Raw genomic sequence first — 21958 nt, forward strand, 5'->3', positions numbered from 1 at the left:
GAAGTTTCTGGGTATGACGGTCCACGGCGTGGTTAGGTCTTCCCATGTTTTTTTTGTTATTTTTGGCGAGGCCTTCACAGTCCCATAGTTTAATTTAACAATATGTTTTACTGTCAATACTTTTATTTTTGCTTTTACCGTAACTCTAGCGTTGTGTCCTGTTGAGTTGAGTGAAATTTTGAGGCTGTGGCTGTAACATATTTGGGGGCTCATATTAAAATTAGGTGATTTTCTTTGTATATGCAGGTTTTTGTGATGTAGTTTACTGCTACTTTTGTGTGCCTTACCTTTTATTGCTGTTGTGGTTTGAGTTGTGGAAAAACGGACTGTTACTCAGTTTTATTGGTTTTTATTATATTGTCTTTACTCCCCACACAGGTGAATGTTGGCAAGATGGATTCTCCAATAGAGAAGTGGAATCTAATCATAGGTAACCTGGCACTGAAACAGGTAATAAAACACACACACACACACGCACACACGCACACACGTGTCTCTCTATAGCTGTGAGGACACTCATTGACATAATGCATTCCCCAGCCCCTAACCTAACCTAAAGACTAATTCTAACCCTAACCCTAATACTAAGTCTTAACCCTCAAACCGCTCATTGAAAAAGTTTGGACCGGTCAAACTGTCCTCACTTTCCCCAAATTGTCTCACTCTATGCTAGTTAGATATAAGTACAGGAACACACACACTGAACTCCCGAGATCCTCGAGACCATCTCCTGAGGGGCTGTATGTGTGAACGCAAATGTCCTATTGAGAGCCTCAGGACTTTCTGCTGACTTTTCAGTCCCCTGCTACAAAAGTCTGCAGAAACTCTAGAGGAGCCGATGTATGAACACAGCAGGAGATGGACGAAAAAAAAGAAAAGTAAACAAAACTAATATCTCAGGATGAAAAAGCAGTGCTATACACGTAGAAGACACTGAAGAAGATGTCAAGAGATTTTTTGGTGATAAGAGCCCACACTGGCGTCGATGTGCTGTAAACAAAAACATGTGATGTCTGCAGTGGAATTTATTTGAAACCTCCTGCTTCTGCCTGCTGCACCACCCCTCACCAGAACACTACAGAGATTTCTGTGCTGTCATGAATGCGTACGAGCGGAAAAAATCTCCTGCTGTGTTGTTCATGTGTGAAAAGCAAACTCTGGAGAGAGTCCAGACTCAACTCTCCGTAGTTTCATGTCTGACAACAGCTTAGTTTCTGCTGATGGCAATTGGTGTAACCAGGTGGGATTTCACTCTGACTGTTTGTGTGGTATCTACCCACACACACTGATAAACACAACATATCCACATGCAACATCAGTGTTTTTATGAGCTGTGTGATTGATATGTTACACAACATGTCACTAGGAGGTGTTATGTCATAAATGATTCACTGTGTATATCTGGAGGTGTTGTTATCACTAATCCTCCTAAGTACCATTTGCGTGCTTTCACAAATGTGGTAATTCTTGTTTTCTTTAACCACTGAAAGTGCACAGTAGACAATGCTCCTTCCCTCTGTGCTCCAGGTTCAGGCCACTGTGGTGGGTTTCCTGGCAGCTGTAGCAGCTGTGGTGCTTGGTTGGATCCCAGAGGGGAAGTTCCAGATGAGCCACGCTGTGCTGCTGTGCTCTAGCAGCGTGGCCACAGCCTTCATCGCGTCCCTGCTGCAGGGTAAACACTCACACTGACAGTTACACAGAAGCTGGGTCACTTCTGTCCTCCCTCCAGCCACTGTAACAGATGTCACATAGAAGTTATGGTTAAAAAACACCCACAGAGACTGTACAACATCTGAAAGTTACCAGTAATTTAATCACCATTAGTAAAGTGCTTCACCGTTCCCATGTCTTGTTCAGGTTTCATCATGGTGGGTGTGATTGTGGGTTCCAAAAAGACGGGCATCAACCCAGACAATGTAGCCACACCTATTGCTGCCAGTTTTGGTGATCTCATAACCTTGGCTATCCTGGCCTGGATAAGTCAGGGCCTCTACAAGTGCCTGGGTAAGTGAATAACTACTGCCTTTCAAAAGACTGCTGCAGTCACACAAATACATGACTACATCAACAGTCTGCAGGTTTTCATCATAGCCCGTCACCTCCTCCTCTCTGGGGTGCTGTCGCTGGTGTTGAGATGAAAACTGCTAAACACTCTCTGTGGTGCATGACAGACTTCAAAGCCACTGACAATGAAACTGTCCAAGATGTTTTCCACTAGGTCAAGCCACTGACAACCTCTGTCGCAGCTGTCTCCCATGTTTGTTTCCTCTGGGTGACTCCCGCCCGCCCCCTCACTTGCACAAAATGATGAGGAATGTTGATCTAGAGTGTCCTAAAAGACGCATTGAATTCTGATACGGGTCACGTGGCTGTTCAGACTGAGGTAATTTAAAAAAATAGATTTGTATCTGATTTAGAACCACACATGAAAGTGGCCCAAATCTGATTTGAAACGATCAGATTCCATGTGATCTCTGCAATCAGATCTGGGTCACATAGAAGTAGAGGGGTCTATGGGAAATATTATGTTCATATTTCTTTGTGTAAATGCTGAACTTGATTTGAAAACTGTTTGTAGTGAGCGTGACACAGTGTGACACCCTAGTCATGGGGTTTAATACTCAGTAACACTCAATATTCAATAATAGCCTGTCCTGCTGCACCTGAATGCTGTTGTTAATCTGTCATTATCACACATTTTCCTCTTAAAATTATATATTTTTTTTATCCATGTAATAATTAGAGCTAAAATACATTTCTTAAAATTGTATCTGATGTTTAGATATCATCTTAAAACTCCCCCTTCAGGATCTCATGACCCCCACCAGGGGTTCTCACTCTAGTTTTGGAACCATTGCCTCAGAATTTGGCATGACTGATGAGCCCAATTTTGTTTATAGGTAATGCTACGATGTTGATGCTGTAATGATACATGATTTAGTTTCCGATGTTAGGTTTTGGTATGAAGTGACACACCCTCAAACCATGTGAAATCATAAATGTTTTTACAATGGTATCAGATTGGTCAAAGTTCAGTTAGTATAAGACGAGATGTGTAGTTTGTGTGTTGTTGTGTATGATACACTTCCCAGAGTCAGCCAGCAGAGGTCCCTCCTGCCTCACTCTGCAGCACAGACCATCTTTTCTCCTCCTTTTGACAGAATTTAAGTCGCCACAGTTTCATGTCACACCCAGACTTGGGTACAGACTTGTATGACTTAATACTGGGAACACTGGCAGGAGTTTTTTCCTGGAAATGTCTAGTACTAGTTTAACTGTACGGCAGAGATGTTCACCACTATGAAAAGAACAGTTGAGTGCTGTGAGCGCAATGTATTAAACACACTTTCAGGGCAGTGCAGTGAGAATCACTGGCTCTGTCATTGTCTGGACAGTGGCTCTGTTGTTCTGGAGCCCAGTCAGTCTGACACTCTGTAGCTAAATAGGAACTAATGGTCACTGTACTCTCATTTACAGTGATTTTAGATCACATGATTATGTATGCAGCTAAGACCTTACACCACCTGAGTCAGGATGAGACGCCGGCGAGACGTAGCAGCTGTAGGAGCCAAGTGGGGTCCAGAGGAGTTTATTTATAGAGCGCTTCTAATGCACAGGATTGTTACAGAGTGCTTCAGTGAGAGGGCTCCTCAATGGCTGGAAGCAGGAGTAATGGAAGCCTGACATGGAGAACAAATACCAAGAAATAGAGCCAGTGCTTGTGAACATTCACAGTATTGTGTGGATTCGATCTTTTTTTGTGCAACTAGTGTGTTGTAATTCCCCAATCAATGGAATGTCATGTGTAGTGACGACGAATTAAATTGGCCGTTGGTTGTGGAATTTTGACAGATTTGTTGCACAAAAAAGATCTGAGGGTAGAACAAAAAATCTGAGAGCAGGCATTTCACACGTGCACAGAAGCAGCGTGAGCACGACGACAAGAGCTGGAGCTGGAGCAAAGAAAATCGAACCACAAGCAGGTTATGTTTGAGTGTGAGTGTAGTGTTTTGGGTCAGAGCATTACAACATCTGAAAGTGAAATCAATAAGTCCTGGTCTCAAACTGAAAGACCATGCTCTTGAATAAAGAGGGGTAAAAAACAACAACATGGCATCACACACACACGAGTTTTAAATAGATTTGTTTGGCCATTTCGGGGAAGTAGAAGAAGCTGTACCTTATTAAGTTGTTTTCCCTAATGTACCAGCTAATAGCTGTTTGGTTACACATCCTGCAGACACACACACACACACACAAGTCCAGTGTTTCTTCTCTTTTAGCTCTGTTTGGTCTCCACCGCCTCTTGAGGGAACTGTCCGGCTCTTAAGCTGCTTAGCAGCATCCCAGTAAAATATAATTTTGTGTTTCTGGCCTCGATACCACAAAGAATATCTCAGTTAGAAAAGCCCTGACAGGCTTGTTGTGGATTCATGGTTAACTCCCTTAAGCCGAGAAACACCTTACTCCTCTCACTGGTAATTTTACATTTGCAAACTCATGCTGGGTTTTGTGTGCACTTCTGTCACCATAAAGCATAGAACTACTTATCATTATTGAGACCATCATTTCTTCCTTCATAAGCATCTTGTCATTTCCCAGCTAAAGGAGATATTTGGCAGCCTCTTCCCAAATGTGTGCCTCTGACTCCAATTTTAATTTTAGGACTTAAAGTCTGCTCGAGCCCATTATACCCCAAACTGAACACCAGGCCCTTTCTGCTCTGCAGCTATGAGACCAACAAGATAATAAATCTGGGACTGTTTCCTAATGACAGTAATTTAGTGCCAGGAACAGGATTGTGCTGGAAACATCTCGGGGTGGCCCAAAGCAGGTGCTTTACCCTAATTACTCTTTCAAAATAGCTGTTTTGAATTATATTGTAGTATGAACAAAGAAGCATGGTAGTAGAGAGAAAGTTAGACAAACCTTTCCTGTGTTGTGTGTTTTTCCCCCTTTGCCCCACTTTCTTCCTCCATTGAAAAATGTTCAGGTGTTTTCTTGCTAAAATTCAACCTCAACCCTCTAAGTTACAATCTGTTGCTTTCCCATAAAAGTAACTGTAGTGCATGCTTTTTACACATTTAATTTGTGTTTGTTTTGTGTTACACCTGGGGCCTGTACTACGCAGCAAATTCAACATACCCATGTTTTCGTTATTCGGCTTCACTTAAACTAACATTGGCCATCCTGATAACCTGGGCTACAAAGTAGATTATAAACTGTCTCAGTTAACTCAGGGTTTTCTTATCCAGCTATGAGCGCGTTCATAAGACAGAGGCAGAGTCATTGATTATGAGGGACATCGTCACAGCTATGAATGACGTTTATGATATGAGAAGAAACACTGATATCTGCCCAGCCGGGTCAGTTAAAGCAACTTTCAACAAAGTAAAACCTAAATGATGATCACATGACTCAAAGAAAAAGTAGATATAAATTTCGACCTTAGAGGTAATTTTTATTTATGTGGTATTGCTGATTATTTTTCTTTTTTGTCTGATGGTAAACAAACTATCTAAAGGCCTAATTTTTTATTTCTCGTCATATTGTCCGGATTTACAGATAGACTAAGAAAGTAAAAGCATCAGCACTGTCTGGTATTATGTCAGAATCAAAGGATTTTTGTTGAATTAATGTATTTATTTAATGTGATAAACTTAACGTTTTTTTTATGCTCTTTTTTAAAACCAGACTGGGCACATAAAAAGTCTGCAACAAAAAATTATCCCACTCATCTATAAAGAAATAATTTGTAAATAAATAAAAATTTGTAGCACCAAATTCCGACATACAATATCTAAAGGCATTTTACATATTAAGGTCTGGTCCTTATTTCTCACATTACAGTAGCCTAAACTCTTTTGTCCCTGTCAGGATCCTGTAGTTTGATGACTATTTTCCTGTGATCTGATTGGTGGTTGACAGATTTTGATCTCTTTCCTTGAATTGAACCTGCTCCAGAGCAGCTCTCAGTATCAGTTTACACGATGCATTAGAATATGTCTCCATTGACCACTAGTGATCAGATCTCACTTCCCTGCTCCACATGCAAATACACATGTGTGTGTGTATATAAATATATATATATTGAACTTCCGACCATCCTGGGAGAGTGATCTACACACTCACATGTGGCTCTCTTTCTATGTCTTTTCCCCTGTTAATATATATATATATATATATATATATATATATTTATATATTTTTTTTTGGTAGTTTGTCCTTACTCTTGTTGGGGTTAAGGACAGAGGATGTTGCACCTTGTTAAGCCCTATGAGACAAATTGTTGTTTGGACCATCTGAGACAAATGTTAATACCCCTTCTCATTAAAGCACAACCCAAGCAGTAAAGAAGTAGTCCTGTTGTTGTTTCAATAGAATCTTAGTTTAATCATGAAACTAAAAGAGAAAAGCTGCTTCAAATATAACAGTGATTCATAATGTAATGCTACAAGTCCTTAGTGTTTTTTGGATCATGATGAAGTTTTCTGTTGTCAGGGTCCTTGTCCCAGAGTTGATCCTCAGCTGTGGATTTGTTTTGCACTGAGCTGTGGGTTGGTATAGAGGAGCGTGTGAATAGTTTTTAAATAATGGAACTTAGAGTGGACCAATGTCTCAAGTATTGAAAACATATAATTTGGATACCATTAGTGACACAGCACAAATATGGTTTCCTTACAATTTCCTGAACAGGCTACAAAACCTCCACCCAAAAAGTAAAAATGGAACAGGAAAAGTTAACGCTTCTTTCCTTCCCCAGATTCCTATCCGTATGTGTCGTCACTGGTCTGCGCCTTCTTCATGTGTCTCACTCCTCTGTGGATCGTCATCTCCTCCAAGCACCCAGCCAGCCGCACCCTGCTCCACTCCGGATGGGAGCCAGTCATCACTGCCATGGTCATCAGCAGGTGTGTGTGTGTGTGTGTGTTTGTCTTTGGACCTGTGTTTTGTGAGTGTTTAGTTTTGAAAGGGGAAGGAAAATCTAATCTGCGTCTGTGACTCCCGATGTCTGGTTTGCTTGATGACTCATCTCTTAAACAAATTGCAGCCCATACACCCCCGGTCCCCTTGAGCCTGGCAGCCTTACAGATACAGCCAGCAGGCAGGGAATGATTGTCTTGCTCGCTCACTCACACTCACTCCCTCTAGCACCTTTCTCTCAACACTCAGTGCAGGTGACACCATATTTCTCAGGCTTTAATAGAGGGGAGAGGAAAAAACATAAATTGTGTCCGGACACATCAGCTGAAAGCAACGGAAATATCCTCCATTGCACCTTTTGTCTCTCATTCAATGCAGCTGCTGAAACATTTTAGTGTCCTCTTGTGTAGAGATGCAAACCAATCCATTGAGGAACACATTTACATAAAGACAATGTTCGGTTTCTTTTTCCATGCCCTCTTTTTGTCTCCCTCCATCCGTCTCTCACACAGACACAGTAACACCAGTTAATGAGATAATCATTTTGTGTTCTGCAGCATTGGAGGTCTCATCCTGGACAAAACAGTATCTGACCCGAATTTGGCTGGCATCGTGGTGTACACCCCGGTCATCAACGGTGAGTCACAGAATTGGCACTTGTTCCCCCTTCACTCTGAAAGGCTTTGAGGTCTCGCTGTTCGATTTGCAATTGCTTGCCCCTTTGGCACGAACCAACAAGAAGAGATTGGTCAAAGACTAGACCAAAGCCTATTAGCTTATTAAAGTCACAGGACTCACACGAGTCAACGTTACAGGGTTGTGTTGTGTTCCGGATTCCACATTCGTATCCAACTAGAATCATGTACTCCCATTATCTCTTACACACATACAAGCTCCATAGCTAAAGTGCTAAAGAGTATGAACTGTGCTGCAGAGAATATGATCATTATCGATGATTTTTTTTCAGCCCACAACTTTTCCCCACAGTTTCTAATCCATGTGCATGGTTTTTCAAATCTATATTTACTGATTATAGATATAAGAGTATGGTTTACAAATTGTCCGCATTGGTTTTTAAAGTAAGAGTACAGATTTACACAGTGCTCTGCGTTCAGGCGATGATAGGAGAGCTCAGTAGAGAATCCTGGTTGCATTATGGATCCAGTTCCAGATTTGTTACACTCCACAGTCAACAAATCCATTATCAAATCTTTTGTTACGTTCCCTGTTACCACAGGCATCAGCCAAAAACAGAAAGACTAATGACATGTATACACATGATAGCTCAGTGATTAGTTTCATTCAGCATATTGGACTGAAATGTCACAAAGTCAACAAAACATCCATAAATGTAATATTTGGAGGAGGGTATTTGCTATGAAGCTCAGCATAAAGGGTTCTTTTGTTTAAATGTCTACTGATCAACGTGTTAAAGTAAGAATGTGAATTTTTGATCATGGGAAAATGTTTCAGCCTACCACCAATTTAATCTATCTTCCCACCACTGTAAAAGGAAAAGTTAGTGAGACCAATATTAATGAATCTCACAACTAAGCAGAATAATTTAGAATTGATAGTTTTTTAGTGTTGGTGTCATGCTTACTTAGTGATTGGCCCCAGAAAATCAACTTTGAAGAAGAAGCAAGTTTTGTAACTAGACTGAGTGTATACTACTGAGTGTATACTCAGAGTGCATTGTACCGCCAAGGCCCAACAGTCCCCTTATGAAACCACATTGAAATTCACTAGATCTGAATTTTTATTTTAATCTGCACTAAATTGCACATGCTCAGAAAGAAGCAGTCCCATAAACATGCCTGATTTTTCCCCCCCATCAAGATCCATGAATAATCTCTGAGAAAGTCCTATCTCACAATGTTAAATGGATTTGCCCCCAATCCGTATATGCACCAAAATCGAATGGGTTGTAATCGTGAGTTATTCCCCACTCCTCCCAAAAGTTCAAGGAAATCGGTTCAGTAGTTTTTGCATAATCCTTCTAACCTGTATGAAGGCATATTTGCTGCAAAACAACGGAGCACCTGTGACAATGGAATTTTTACTTGTAGAAAGTAATTTCTAGTTTGAGATGATGATGAGGGAAACACTGGATGCATAAGGTGGTTTTCCAACCACCATTAAAACTCAAAGAAAATAAAGAACTCATGCCCCAGGCTCTGCAGATACACAAATCTGGCTTCCCCTCTCACTATTTGGTGCAAAAGTGAGAACACGTGGAACTTGGAGCTTGTGACAAAAAAAACGTATTTGTGACTCATAGTGGCAGATTCAAGCAGTTGTATTTGTTTGTGGTGAAAGAATATCTGAGAGGATTGACTCACTGATTGGTGGATCTGTACATTTTGTCCATGACTTCACATTCTTCGTTACATTGATTGAAATGTTTTTTGGACTATGCAGGAGTTTCTTAATTTGTAATTCATAACATGATTTTTGCACCTGTAATGAAGAATTTCATAACTACAGTCAAACAATGTCACTTTAATGATCATGTTCGGGTTCAATATTGAATCAATTCTGCAGCTGTGTCATTTGCAAGTGGTGTGGATTTGTTAGCAATGACTGCTCAGACTTAAAGTAGGTGATTTAATGGAGAGGGAAAAAAAGCAGAATACTCACTGTAACGGATGGCCTTGATATAATTAAACATGCTAGTGACATATTTTGTGTTGAAGATGAACATCAAAACGATAATCAGTAAATAATCCTTAGTCTCTTAATTAATCGTGGGTGTATTTTAGGTGTGAAATGCTGTCTTTCCACTGCCTCAAGACAGCAATGAATCAACAATGTTACTGAGCAATACATCCGTGCTCAGACAGGCAGAAGTGCATTTCTATTGAAACAAAGTGGGCACTGGACGGGAAAATGACAACTTGCTGGTCTGAAACAAAGAGATACTCTTGCATTGCGCTCGACGGTGCTTTACATCAGGCGTAAGATTGGGCCTATAGTGTTTATTGTTGTTATATTTGTCGTTAAATCTGATCCTAAATATTTGTGCTGAGAAAAGACACATAGTTAACTGGAGTGGTTAGTTGAAAGTTTGCCTAATGAGCAGCAGTGATGCATCATAGTTTGGTTTCACTTGTTGGACAACAACAAGCTGTTAAGCCTGGACATTTCAGAGAAACTGTTATTGTGTGTGTGTGTGGTTTATCCTTCTCAGTTTTGTAATTAATGCAGGTTTAAACCCTCCAAGAAAAACAAATAGAAAAGGTGTTTATACAAGATGGATGACACACTACAAAGTCTATTTGTATTGTGCTGTGCAGCTCCCAGGTGTGAATGTATGTGAAAGTGAAACCTGAAGAAGCAAGTGTGCCTAGTCAACAGTCCCTTGATGAATGAGCGTTACTTAAAAACAGACCTCCAGGTACCTACAGGTTACCAATTAGGCAGTTTGCTGCAGTTCATCTGTCTCCACTTCATAAAACTGGTCCTTCTCCATTTCCTCCACGCTTCCATCTCCCACTAACAGGCTCAGCCAAGGCTAATAGGGCTCAGAAGAGATTTTAATTATATTTCATTAATGGGCGACATTTAATCAGATGGAGTAAGACTCTTAATAGGTTTTCTGTTGAGACGAATCCTGGACACAAAACATCTGGGGAGTCAAGTGTATGCTTGCTTGTCAGGTTGATTACATTTTATTTTGTGGGCGCAGTATCTGCCCGAACTTTCACTCCATCTCTGATTTACGACATTCTAAGCTTGGTCAACAGAAAGGCGAGGTGGGTCATGTCCTAATAAAACCTACAAGGGAACAAAGGGCAGGCAGAACAGAGATGGTGAGGTGATGTTGTGTGGATGTGGGATTAGAAAGGAGATGTGTAGACCTTGATAAGAGAGGAAAGGTTAAATGAAGTGGGAGAAAGTTTTCTTTTTTTTTTACCACTGTGACCTCCATTATTTTCATTTTAACACAGAGCTTTTTCATCCAATTCTCTGGCAATGGAGGCTTTCTACGGCTGATGAAATTATATTAATAGATAAGGTCTTAAAAGGTTTTCTGGAATCAAGAACGTGTAGGCCAGTTAATTTCCTGTCATACTTGTTCTTATTCTGCCCATTTCATTAGCTACAGTATATCACCTCAGAGATGGTGTTAGTGCTTTTATTGCAATTTCAGGTGTCCTTATTAAGGCCATCGATCTGAACTGATATTATGTTATGTTATGCGTCTTGTTCTGTATTTTTCCTCCAGCGGAGTCTTTTAATCTTTTGCTTTTCATCTTGGCATATTTGCCCTTTCCTCTTCCCCCACGGTTATTTGTTTAGAGATGAGGTTTCTCTACCTTGTTTCTTTCCAGGTTATTCTTTTATTATATTTTATCTTCTTTTATCGTGTCACAGCCTCGTGTCAGAGCTGTTCAAATAAACACAATAAAATTAGGCCTGTAGAGGAGCAGGACAAGATGAGGTGGCAGACAGACGACGGCCTCCTCCTCCCTCAGGGCTGAGCGGCTCGGCTGAGAGGAGCACAGACCCCCTGCTGTTCCCGATGTAGCCTTGCTGCATCCTCATCTCCTTATCCTCATTCCTCCTGTCAGACCCGGTGACCTGAATAAGCCAGAGTGCCCCCAAACCTCCTTCACTCTACCTCTGCCCCCTGCTGAGGTTGTAAGAACACCCTCCATGCTCTTGCCCCCTTTACAATTTGACATTAAAATAAGAGCAAAATATTAATATTAATATTCAAACACACAAATTGCATTTCTTTCGGGTGATAATAATCCATATCACTCTAAATTGTATATCAGAGCATGAAAATGAGATGGTCATGCTGGGAGTAAGCGATAATTATGGCAAATTGGAGATAAAAAAGTGAAATATTAAGCAGTTTTCAGATGGAGGATGTCTGTAGAACTGGGTCTGGACTTTCTCCGGAGTTTGCCTTTCATACATGCACAACGCAGCAGGAGATTCTCTGCTCAGACGCACTCACAACAACACAGCAAGTGTTTAGCTGAGGGGTGGTGCAGTAGGCAGAGACAGGGCGTAGCATACAGTATAAATCCCTCTGCGGAGATCACATGTTTCTCTTTACAGCACATCGACACTGGTGTGGGTCCTTATCATCAAAAGCTATCTTAACATAGCGTGTGTGGCTCTGCCTTTTCATCAGATATTTTTTTCCTTTTTGCATCTTTTGCATGTTGCATCATCAACATGCCCTCTCGCTCGTAGGGAATCCTGCAGAGGATCTCCTGCTGTTTTCTCACATGGGCCCCTACAGATATTCAGCAGACTTTATACTAGGGGACTGACGGAGAGAAAATCTGAAGAGATTGTGTGCAGCCTTCTTGAAGGGTTGTAGTCACAGTGAGGTTGCCAGGTTTGGTATTTGGTCTGTATTTATATAAATGGTCTGTATAGCACTTTTCTAGTCTTGATGACCACTCAAAGCACTGTACAGGTTTGGTATCATCAACCACTGTATTTAGCTACTCTAGACACACTTGTGCTTGGCGGACCCCTGACATTGTGAGGGCAGGAGTGTGAGGTGAGAGGACGAGGTCAGACAGAGCAGAGCCAGTATATAGGCTCATTACAAAGTTATGCTCCCAGTGGGAACCCTTGTAATGCCCTAATAAAGTGTCAATAGGCAGACAAAGAGCTACAATAGATTGAAATAAGTGGACGCCAGCCTGAGGTGGGGGGAGTTTCTAATTTAATAAGCGCCCCACAATAACTGGCCTGTTTGGCAGACAGGGGGGGGCGGGGGTCTGAGGCACATAACCCAAACCCTGCTTACACTACACAACCATTTTACTGGCTCAAAGCCAACCACACGTGGACTATATTTTCACCCTCTGCACAGCAAGATTTGAATGAAACATTTTCTATGATTCTGAATAAAGAAACCTCTTTTGTAGTGTGGCTCAGGTCCACTCACTCAGACCTTTTTTTTTTTTTACAGACAAAAGCACACTTCCAAACTGCTCTATACCCATCTTTCTACTAGTGTGTTGTTTATCGGCAAGTAGGATAGCTCTCCCGCAGGGCTGAGTCACCAGACTGGCTACAAGGATGAAAGACACAGGAAGTTGGTGCGTGTGTTACTTGCTGAAGGGAAGGTGTGATAGCTGCAGCTTGTAAATGTAAAGCAGCCCTGTCTTTTGTCAGTACAGATGGTATCCCACATTCGCATGACTGCCCATCTGCGTGATGTTTAAAATAGATCACAGGTGAAAATAGAACAGCAATGGCTCCTTAAACAAGGAAAATCATTTGATCTTTTCGCTTTTGAAGAAAAATCTAGTTATTGATTTATTTTGTTTTTTATTGTTTGTGAAGGAAAGGCTTTGACCAAATTACCAACAGTCAACGTTCCCATAGCCCTCCAGTAACAGAGCTACCGGCAGTAAAAACAGTGCGGCACTGGTTCACGTTAGAGACCACTCAATACAAAGCAAAGTTGAAGCAGTCTGAAAACTGAAACTCAAAAGTATCTAGTTATTAGGGAGGAAAGAAAGTCTAATGAAAATAATAACTGTTATTATTGTACTATCTTTGTCGTGACACAACAAACAGCGCTCCCACAGTTTGGTGATTTCCTGACTTTAAAATTGACTCTGGGCATCTGTGGCATATTTTAGTAGCAAATGCAGAGTGCACAGTGTTTATTTGGTGGGGAGAAGTGTAAACAGATGGGAGATTCATTTGAATGAGCTCAGAAGAGAGCTGGCATTTTGGTGGAAGAAGTTTCTCAGACTTTGCACTGGGTTTGTGGTGAGTTTATCAACAAGAACTAACTGAAGACACGGAGTGCAATTTCAGCAGTAACACAGTAATACATCAAATGGAAATAAGCAATTTCATGAGGGACTCTTTCATCCACAGCAGCTTTGCACAGTATGCAAAGTTTCTCCTCGAGGTCATTCAATTCCTGCAGCTGTCTGAAGGCAGCAGGACACGCATGTTGATAAATGTGCAGCCACTGATTGGAGGAGGGCCACATCAGAGCACAGTGACTTTTCACACAACTGTCCTTCAGTGTTACCTTCACTGAATCAGGTTCCAATGATGCTGGTAACACCATGTGATATTACACGCATCAGACTGATCTGTTGAGATGTAGTGTTCTGATGTTTTCATGGAGACGTCAGATTACAGGAGCTCGACGATCCTCTGTGTCAAAGCATCTTTTCCAGCAAATGTAACATTTCATGTTTTGTTCATGTGAAGTTTGATGGTGTCACAAGATACGAAGTGACCAGGGATCAGATTGATATGGTCATACAAACACTGTTTGTATTATATATTAATATATCATTATATAAAGTCAATGAAATCCACACCAATTGTATCTGGCTGCAGATTTGAGCTGCTGTGTCTTCAACCACCTCATCCAGATAACACTGATTTCCTGACGAAGCATTATTGTGATTGGCTTAGTTGGTTAAGAGTGATGACCCAAGTGATGTGATTGGCTGAGCGTGTATGTATTAATCACGACATCCTCTGATTTATATGGATTTTTAGTAGCCCCTTTACTCTCTTTGATTCAGTCTGTGCACCTACTGTGCTCCACCTGTTGTTATTAAAATATAACCATTTATCATTGTAAGTGAAACAACACTAACATGCTAGCTATATGTCAAAATAAATAAATAAATAAAACCCTAGCCACAAATCTAGAAAATGAACCAAAGTCACATATTCACAAAACTTAGAGGCTCTCTTGACATCCTCGTCAGTGTCCTCTACATGTGTGACACCGCTTTTTCATCCTGAGATATTTTTTCTTTGCTTTTTTTTCTTCAGTTTTGCTTCTGTCGTGTTTGAAATGTCGTCAAAATATGAGAATTAACGACTACAAATTGCACCAAACTCAGCACTGCACTTTCTTGGGCAATTAATAATAGACCTGCAAAGTGTGAAACCGATTAGATGAACGGTTCATGAGATATGTGTTCCACATACAGACATTTGTGGAATTCTCATCAGAACAATCATCAGATTAATTAATGATGAAATCAATGCAGTGCTTTTAACTTGCTGTATGTAACTTCTCTGTCATGTCCAGGTATCGGGGGTAACCTGGTGGCAATTCAGTCCAGCAGGATCTCCACCCACCTGCATTTCCACTGTGCCCCTGGGGAGGTTCCTGACGAGGCCAAGGGTTGCTACTACCCATGCCGAACATTTTGGGGAACAGGTCAGTACATGTGCATATATACTCACTATGTAAACCCACCAAGCACTTCATTCAAATCAAACAAATGTGTATTAAGTTAAACATTAGCTATGTAGCTGACTGGGCTACTAATGGGGATGAAATCTCCATCTGCAATGTAGCAGTTTGTTGTGAGATGCTAATAGATAATATTAGACTACTTCCTTCAATAGTTCAAACACAAGCCGTTTTCAGACATGACCTGTGGGTAAAGTCCAGAGAATTGGATGCAGAGTTTGCTTTTCACACATGCACAACACAGCGGGAGGTTCTCACAGACGCGTGCACAACAACATCTAATCCTCCGCATTATTCAGGGGAGAGGTGGTGCCGCTGGGTTCAGCAGACAGAGACATGAAGTTATGAAGCCAGTGTGTAGATCACATGATTTTCTTGACAACACACAGACACTGTCGTCAGCTCTTAGCGCCACAAAGTCTCTTGACGTCTGTGTCTTCTACGTGTGTGTGTCACCGCCTTTTCACCGGGAGATATTTGTTTTGTCTTTGTTTGTTTTTTTCATTTAGCATCTGTCGTGTGTTAGAAGTGTCATTAACCCTCCCACTCGCTCGCTGCGAATCCAGCGCTGTGTTCTCACATAGAATTATCCTGATTTTATACAGACTTTATACAAGGAGGCTGGGCGGAGAGAGTCTGCAGATAATCTGGATCCTCTCACTCTGACTTTTGCGTTCACACATGCACCTCCTCCTGAGAAAATACGGAGGGTTTGCGGAGTTCAGTAAATGTGTGAAAGCAGCTATAATGTTATTTAACATCTTAATAGAAGGTTACCTCAGCTTCTGTGTGGTGTTCTAAGGTGTGTCCTCGGGTTTGTGCTTTTCTTCCCTGTGATTTTGTAGCTTCACACTCACTTTTTCTCTTGGCAGCAATAAATTTGAATTGGGTCCAAATGTCAACACGTTTTGTCGGTGTCACATCCCTTTACCTTCACTGCATGTTATCCAATCTGCAGCCATAGAGTTGAAGTGGATAAGTGGATCCATTTGTCAGTGTATTTTGCACTGCTTTTGTGCAGAATCTCCAGAAAAAGGATGACATTCAGATGATTGATTGGAAATATCATTTGTCTAATTAAATCTCTTCCTCTCTGGTCAATAAAAACATACAAATTATTTTAAGGGTTTTATTGTTGAAACTACCATTAATTACCGTTTTTGTCAGCTTGTTGATATAGTCACAATTTGTATTTAATGATGTTTATGCTCATCATCGTCTTGTCTTAGTTATGGAAATATAGAAACAAACACTAGTCCGTCATCTAATGGGATTCATGCCATGGAGAATTGAGGAATGAAGTCATTTTCCAACTCTGATATCAATCAATCAAATTTGATCTGTATAGCCCATATTCACAAATCACAATTTGTCTCACAGGGCTTCAACAAGGTGTGACATCCTCTGCCCTTAACCCTCAACAAGAGTTGATATGATAGGTGTGAAGTATGTTTAGGCCTTAATTTAGCTATTAATACTCTGCTGTCTGCTGATGAACTAATTGGCTTACAGAAGTAAGTATGATAAAAGTGGGTTTGGTCATGCTGTCAAGATTATAATCAGGCTTTAAATTAATAAACTTCCAACTTAACTTTGAAACTGTGCTTTTGAGCTCTTTTGCTGGTTAGCATCTGCTCTTTCTCTGTCCTACCAGGCTGTTAATTGCTGTCTCCTCCTGCCCTGTCAGGTATTAATTATTTCCTTGTTAGAAGTGGATAAAAAAACCCAGCAGGACTCTGAATCCTGAGGACGGTGGGTGGCAGATTTGTCACCAAGCTATTCAATCGTGTCTTTTATAGAGAATGCTCCAACGATATTAGACTCTCTTGCCTCTCTCAGATGCAACATTAACCGTCCATCCTTTGTATTTTATGTTTTCAGGAGCCAATCACAGGTCTGCCCAAGTGCTCATTCTCTTGGTGATTCCCGGGCACCTAATCTTCCTCTACACGATCCACCTGATGAAGAGTGGCCACACGACTCTGACACCCATCTTTATGTCTGTCTACCTGGCTGCTGCTATGCTGCAGGTAAGCACCTGGCGACTGTTACTGTTATGCCAGTGAGAAGCTTTATGTTTCGAAAATTGTCTGTTATCATTCCACATAAAAGTATCAAAGCTCAAGGGCCTTTTTCACAGCCCAGAATCTTAATATAGCATTAATGCTGCTTGAAAGAGATTTATTTGATTGATTTTTACCTCAAAACAAAAAAAATAGCAGACCCAAGTACTTAGACTTGTTTAAAGCTGCACTAATCCATATTTTAGAATTATCACCCAACCCTCCAGTTCACCTCAGCTCTAAGTAACTTTGCAGCATCTTTGAGCTCAGTGTTGTGGTTGTCTGGTCCTCAGTCCCTTAGTTTGGTTCAGATTCATCACTGTCATCAGTCTTGTTTCCAGCAGGCTGTTTTCAGCGCACACACTAATAAATGATACTGTAACTGTGTCTGCTGGCTGTGTAAATATCTATTTCCATAAAACAATGGCAAGTAGAGGTCTGTTAACCCTGTGTTAACAGACACATGGTTTTCTGCATTAATTGATCATTTACAGAAATTACAACAAACTATGTTGCAAATCTTTATGACCACACCCTCATCCAGCATTAGCCTTCTGGAAACCTTAATGCAATGCTGGCGTGTTTAAATTCGATTTATAGTGTAATTTCGACAATGACAAATTAATAAAAATAATGTCTTGCTTGGGCTAATGTCTGGTCTATTGGCTGGCTGTGCGTTCTCATGTATGATTCCCATGCAGTGACGAGGTATTATAGTTGCACTCAAGTCTAACGCCACATTACAACTACAAGCCACCTGCTCAACACTGATATGTTAGAGTTCTCCATGGAAAACAAGAGGGCGCTGTTAATCCAACTACAATTGTCTGGGATGAAGGCTGTTTTTTGGGGGTTATGCAATTTAGAGTGTATGAGTTTAGTCCTGGAATTTGCACCACCTCGGGACTTTCCTTCTAGTTCACCTTCGCTGATTCGGCAGGCTCCTCTCAGATAACCCCCTTCCGGGAGGAAAACAACCTGCATTAGCCTCGGCTACCAGTGTAGAACACAACATGGCTAATCAATTACAAGCATTGCTGACCCCGTTGTGTTTGCTAAAGGCTGTTGTGCAGTAAAATTCTGCATCTTACAATGCTATAAATGCTTACTTGCATAGGAGACAAGCTATTATAAGAACTGTTTGTAGTAGTCCCTGTTCTCTGTATAGAGCATCACAGAATCACCATGTCTGTAACTACATAATAAAAGCTTGCCCTGTGAACTTTTGCAATAAGTTCATTTGTGCACCCCTACAAGCTAGATGTTAGTGCACAGTTGATTTTGATTATTTTACAGGGGCAAATATTAATTTCTTGTCAGTAGGAAGTCCCTATGACAGATGAACCTTTGGACCCATGCTTCCTTTTTAACACTTGTAGTGCAGGAGATGATGCAGGGTTGTTTATCCTTTGACTTCTTTGAGCGTGGTTTCCAGAAATTCCCAAAGGAATCTGACTTTTGTTCATTTTTATTTTGGCTGCAGTCAAGATAATTACAAAGGAGCGAGTTGAATAATGAATGAGTGCTGTTAATTTTTCCAGGTGTACCATGATCTGTCTGGAATTTCAAGAATTTAATTGGTGTACATTTGTGTGAGTTTGGTTCTGGCTTTGCTCCTAAGTCTTTAATGGAGACATGAAACATTATTCCCAGGCAGAGGAAGAGTTGCACCTTTCTAAGTCAGTTAAGTCTGTTGCCAGTACAGCTGCTGTAGGGGTGTGTCAGTCGCAGATAGTCCCATCGTACGGGGGACACAGGCCCATGGGGTTGTTACGGTTGATCTTTTTCGGATCCAGACTCTTTCACTTAAAATGCGTAATTAGTGAGAAGAGATTGCTTCTGAGTGCATTAAACACCATGTTCCTTTCAGTGTTTTAATTTTAGTGTTTGAATACAGGGTTTGCAAACGGTGTTATACCAAAAGGCAGACAAGCCATTGCATGTCAAAATAATTCATGAGCTTCTTTGTTGATCTGACGGGACTGTGAAATCATGGGGAAATTGCTTGAAATCGGCTTTGAATGAACAACTCGCAGCAACAAACCTATTATGCCATACTCATTTACTGATATTGCAGAAATGACTCATAGAATTTCATTTGCTTTACCATTAGTGTATTTGCACAGCCAGATTGGATATCAGACACTAATTATCAGGCTAAGTGCTGCACATAATATATAAGTTCAATACCAACTGAAGGTTTTTCTCATGCTATATAACTCTGAGCCTGATTTTTATAAGCATGGATAAATGCTAGACTTTATCTATATATATATATATATATATATATATATATATATATATAGAGGAAAAATGCCCTTTTTTTCTATTTATTTAGGTTCAGCACAAAACAGGTCTTTATTGTCCCAAAATCTTGCTTTTGAAGCCTGCACGTTGTTATCGCACATGAAAACTATACAGATATTATGTATTTGTATAGCGCTTTAATAGTCTTGGTGAACACTCAAAGAGCTTTACACTACATCCACCCATTCACACACCCATTCATACAGCGCTTTTATGTGCAGCATACGAACTGATAATCCCAGAAACTTAAAAGTCAACACTATACTTCCTTCCGGCAATACACACACAGACAGACAGGAAGGACAGACAGACAGAGAGACAGATTCCTCCATTTGTGGTGGGTGTCTGTAAACAATATTATAAAGAGTTGGTGTATAGAGCCGCTCTATATGAGAAGTGTCCTGAGAAAACTTTAGTTATGATCTGAGTGTGTATGTGTTGATCCCTTGTGCAATGTATGGACACATTTACACACTTGTTACGACTCATAACTATCTCCTATTCTGTCACTCTTGCTAAAGCTTTGCTAAAGGTGAGTGAGCTTAGCTTGATTTCCAATTGGACAAAATGTTCACATTTTACGTAAAGGACAGATTTCTACCATTCATTCATGTGTCAAAACTGTCAAATGCACAGGTCAAAGTCTACAAAAGACAAATGTCACCCCCACAATCAAGTCCAGTAATCACAGCAATTCCTTTGGAAATCATTTAAAAACCTCCTGAATCTTGACATTTTAAATCCGGGTGGGAGCTCCCCAAGGCTGCTATGACAGAAGGGACAAACGTCCTGTCAAAGCAAGCCCTCCACAAAGTGTTACATATCAATTTCTCACCTCTGGATCTGTGTGTATCTTGTAGTGTGATCCTGTGTATCTTTTTCTCCGGGATAAAAATGTGTGGATGTTTGAGGATTAAGAGCAAAGTGTACTTTGGACGTTCAATGAGCCTCTTCACCTATACTTCAACACAGGCTCTAAATTGCTTACCAAAAATTCTGCTACTCTTATCATCTTGTCTACAGTAAACTCAAATGAACACAGAAGCTCAAAAAATGTGTGGGTACAAAATGAGGGTGTGGGGTGATCCGCCTCCATGGTAATTTACCATCACTTTCACTACAGCACTTTCACAAGGAACTTTAATACATAGATATTCCAAACGTCAAGAGAGATATTTTGGATATTAATCAATTGATCAATCAAATTTTATTTGTACAGCCCATATTCACAAATCACAATTGCCCCTAACCCCTCAGCTGGCAGAAAGAAAAGCCTTTCACATTGTTTCAGCACTGGATTAGAGGGAACAAAGCTTAGTTTAGATACTTAAATGTGGAGTCTGTTTATGGCCTCACAGCTCTTTAAAGACCCCAGTGTCTCACTGCATACCTAAAACTATAATCACTTCATCAGTAAAGATGTATTTTATTAAGTGGCCTGCTATAACCCCAATAAATATTTTTTTGAATACCACACATGACCTGCATTTCAAATATCCAACTGAAAGAAACGGTTAACCCGAACTCATATCCATTTATTCAACATATACACACCTTACAATGCACTTTTGTCTTTACCTACTGTGCTCGACACATTATTGCTGTCGGTAACATGGTGGAATTTCATACGGTCATTCAATTCAAAGTAAAAATTTACTGTAGCAGGCTGTTATCTCTGCAAAACGTACAGCAAAGTCAGTGAGCAGAAAACGGAAGGAATGTTGTTAAATCTAAATATACTATAGTAAAATTCACCAAGTGTATGTTATCATACAGTGGTAGATGACTTTACACAAATCTAAAGTTAATCATAAGAACAAGTACAAAACAGTACCAAAGTACCAAACAAAAGTGCAAATGTGAAAAAGTAGGAGTGGGTCCAGAACCATCTGCAAGAGTGAATAAACATGCGCTCGCTGATGTGTGGGTTTTTTATTCAGGACTTGTCCTAGAAGTTAATATACAATATAAAATACAAATCAACAAAATGAAATATCCTGTAACCCTCTGCAAATCAAGCATTTCAGTGAGCAGTTATTTAGAAGAGTACAGCTAAATTCAATTACGTTGCGATGATGCATATACCTACAGTGCACCAAAGTAGCAAAAGACTGACATTAAGCAATACCACTTGTTCTCCTTGAGCACAGGGTTGTGTATGCTTCCATATATAATTTAGGCAGAGAGGGGGTTAGAAAAGTAAATCTGAGCAAACAGAAGATGGAACTGTGTGTCTTAGAGAAAAAGCTTCAAACAGTGGTTGTGTTTGAAAAATGCATGAGTATGCCAAACAGACCAAAAGGTGATTAACTGTATATACTGTGGCCTTCACTTTTTACACACTTGCAAAATTGCATTTTGCATTGAATTTTTACCCATTGATCTGCAAAAATACATTATTTAAAAAATGAAATGCAATGGGTTTTGGCTGTCTGCCGGGTTC

At 40.4% G+C, this 21958-nt stretch overlaps 1 protein-coding gene across 2 annotated transcripts in view; it reads left to right on the top strand.

The window, feature by feature from the left end:
• slc41a2b (solute carrier family 41 member 2b) overlaps window positions 1-21958 on the top strand; it is a 31979-nt gene that overhangs the window by 4441 nt on the left and 5580 nt on the right. For both annotated transcript variants that reach the window (XM_034578559.1, XM_034578558.1), the window contains exons 4-10: window positions 379-450; window positions 1528-1672; window positions 1858-2004; window positions 6764-6911; window positions 7482-7561; window positions 14978-15109; window positions 17027-17175. In XM_034578559.1, the coding sequence (XP_034434450.1) occupies window positions 379-450; window positions 1528-1672; window positions 1858-2004; window positions 6764-6911; window positions 7482-7561; window positions 14978-15109; window positions 17027-17175 (873 nt within the window). The remainder of the gene's footprint in view (window positions 1-378; window positions 451-1527; window positions 1673-1857; window positions 2005-6763; window positions 6912-7481; window positions 7562-14977; window positions 15110-17026; window positions 17176-21958) is intronic.

Source organism: Hippoglossus hippoglossus, chromosome 23 (genome assembly GCF_009819705.1).
Source record: "Hippoglossus hippoglossus isolate fHipHip1 chromosome 23, fHipHip1.pri, whole genome shotgun sequence".
Classification (NCBI taxonomy): Eukaryota; Metazoa; Chordata; class Actinopteri; order Pleuronectiformes; family Pleuronectidae; genus Hippoglossus; species Hippoglossus hippoglossus.